Genomic DNA, 1,999 nt, shown 5'->3' with positions numbered 1-1,999 from the left:
GTTCTGACACCATGCTGACACTGTCGACACTGACTGTACCGACACTGACCGTACCGACACTGACTATACAGACTGACCGTACTGACACTGACCGTACCGACACTGACCGTACCGACACTGACCGTACCGACACTGTCCGTACTGACACTGACTGTACCGACACTGACCATACTGACACTGACCGTTCTGACACTGCACTAAGTGGCACTGGTGGAAAAGTGGCATTAATGTCCTATAAGACTTTAAACTTCAAAGTAAAATGACTTTTTGACATCTAAAGACACTGAAACATGAAGATTTTTATATAAAAAACTTGTAATAAATGTAATAAACTGTTACTGATAAAGTGATAAAGATAATTTTTATATTTGTTTCTGTAAAATAATAAGTTTGTTCTGTCCGGAGGTTAATGTTTATAATCTGTTAACAGGTCACATGACTTTGTTTTTGTTTTTATTGTTTCCTTTCAGAGAGCAGCTACTGGCAGCTCTGCCCTCCCTCCAAGTCCAGCCTGCAGGGGGGGTTACTGAGCTCTAGTTTCCCCCCCGGCCCCGTGCCCCTGGTGCCCCCAGATGCTCACCTGCAGGAGGGGGGTGACCCCCTGGACAGGGGCCCCTCGCAGCACCGGTCCCTGGCTCCCAGCACCTCAGCGTCGGAGCTGTTCCTTCCTGGAGCGGCGGCCCCACCTGGACTGGGACCCCCTCCCCCTCCCCCCCCTCCTCCCAAACGTCACTGTCGCTCGCTGTCTGTGCCCGAGGACCTGTCACGGTGCCGCTACACGTGGCGGCCCAGCGCCTCGCGGGTCTGGACTCCCGTCAGTCGCCAGCAGTGCCACGGTGGTGCTGGGGGAGGGTCTGCAGGGGGCGCGGCGGTGATGGGAGGAGGGGCTATAGGGGCCTCTGGAGGCGGAGCCTGTCCGCTCCGCGCCCCCAGCTCGTCTCTGAACTCGTCGCTGCACTCGTCCTCTAGCCCCACCTTCTTCAGCTTGGCGCTGTCGCCCGACTCCCCGCTGCCCTGGAGCTTCCCCTGGGACCCCAGCGAAGCAGCAGCAGGAGGCGGAGCCTGCTGCTGCTTCTTCCCCTCCCCTTCCTCCTGCTCGTCTTCGCCATCCCCCTTACACCCGCCTCCTCCTCCTCAGAGGAGGTTCTCCCTCTCTCCGGTGCTCATCAGAGACTCGGCAGCCTCCACCTTTCTTCCTCCACCTCCAGTGCCGAGCCAAGCGGCGGCGCCTCCTCTGGGCTGCGCCTCCACAGCCAGGGTGTCCGCGGGGGCCCCGGTGCCCGCCTCCCCCTCCTCGGCGTGCAGCACGCCGTCCTCCCTCCGCCGCAGCCTCCCGCCACAGCTGCCACGCTGTCACTCACAACCCTGTGACCTGCTGCTGCTCAAACCTGGTCTGAAGAGACGCCGAGACCCCGACAGGCCCTGCGCCAGGCCAGTCCTGGACTTCCTTAAGATGACACAGGTAACAAAGGTTACAACAACACACAGGTAACAAACATTACAACAACACACAGGTAACAAAGGTTACAACAACACACAGGTAACAAAGGTTACAACAACACACAGGTAACAAAGGTCACAACAACACACAGGTAACAAAGGTTAGAACAACACACAGGTAACAAAGGTTACAACAACACACAGGTAACAAAGGTTACAACAACACACAGGTAACAAAGGTTACAACAACACACAGGTAACAAACGTTACAACAACACACAGGTAACAAACGTTACAATAACGGTGTATAATGGTAATAATGGTATAAACCCTGCAGGATGGTGTCCCTGTGGGTCCAGGACTGGACCAGCCTAGTATAAACCCTGCAGGATGGTGTCCCTGTGGGTCCAGGACTGGACCAGCCTGGTATAAAACCTGCAGGATGGTGTCCCTGCAGGACCAGGACTGGTCCAGCCTGGTGTAAAACCTGCAGGATGGTGTCCCTGCAGGACCAGGACTGGACCAGCCTGGTATAAACCCTGCAGGATGGTGTCCCTGC

General features: G+C 56.0%; 1 protein-coding gene across 1 annotated transcript in view; it reads left to right on the top strand.

Moving 5' to 3' along the window:
- Positions 1–470: 470 nt before the first annotated feature.
- fam53c (family with sequence similarity 53 member C) overlaps positions 471–1,999 on the top strand; it is a gene marked incomplete at its 5' end in the record, with an annotated part of 3,595 nt that continues 2,066 nt past the window's right edge. The window contains 1 exon segment of the mRNA XM_014000315.1: positions 471–1,462. Coding sequence (XP_013855769.1) covers positions 471–1,462 — 992 coding nt within the window.

Source organism: Austrofundulus limnaeus, unplaced genomic scaffold (genome assembly GCF_001266775.1).
Source record: "Austrofundulus limnaeus strain Quisiro unplaced genomic scaffold, Austrofundulus_limnaeus-1.0 Scaffold2920, whole genome shotgun sequence".
Lineage (NCBI taxonomy): Eukaryota > Metazoa > Chordata > Actinopteri > Cyprinodontiformes > Rivulidae > Austrofundulus > Austrofundulus limnaeus.
The sequence above is the reverse complement of the archived record's forward strand: the minus strand, read 5'-3'. Positions and strand labels throughout refer to the sequence as shown.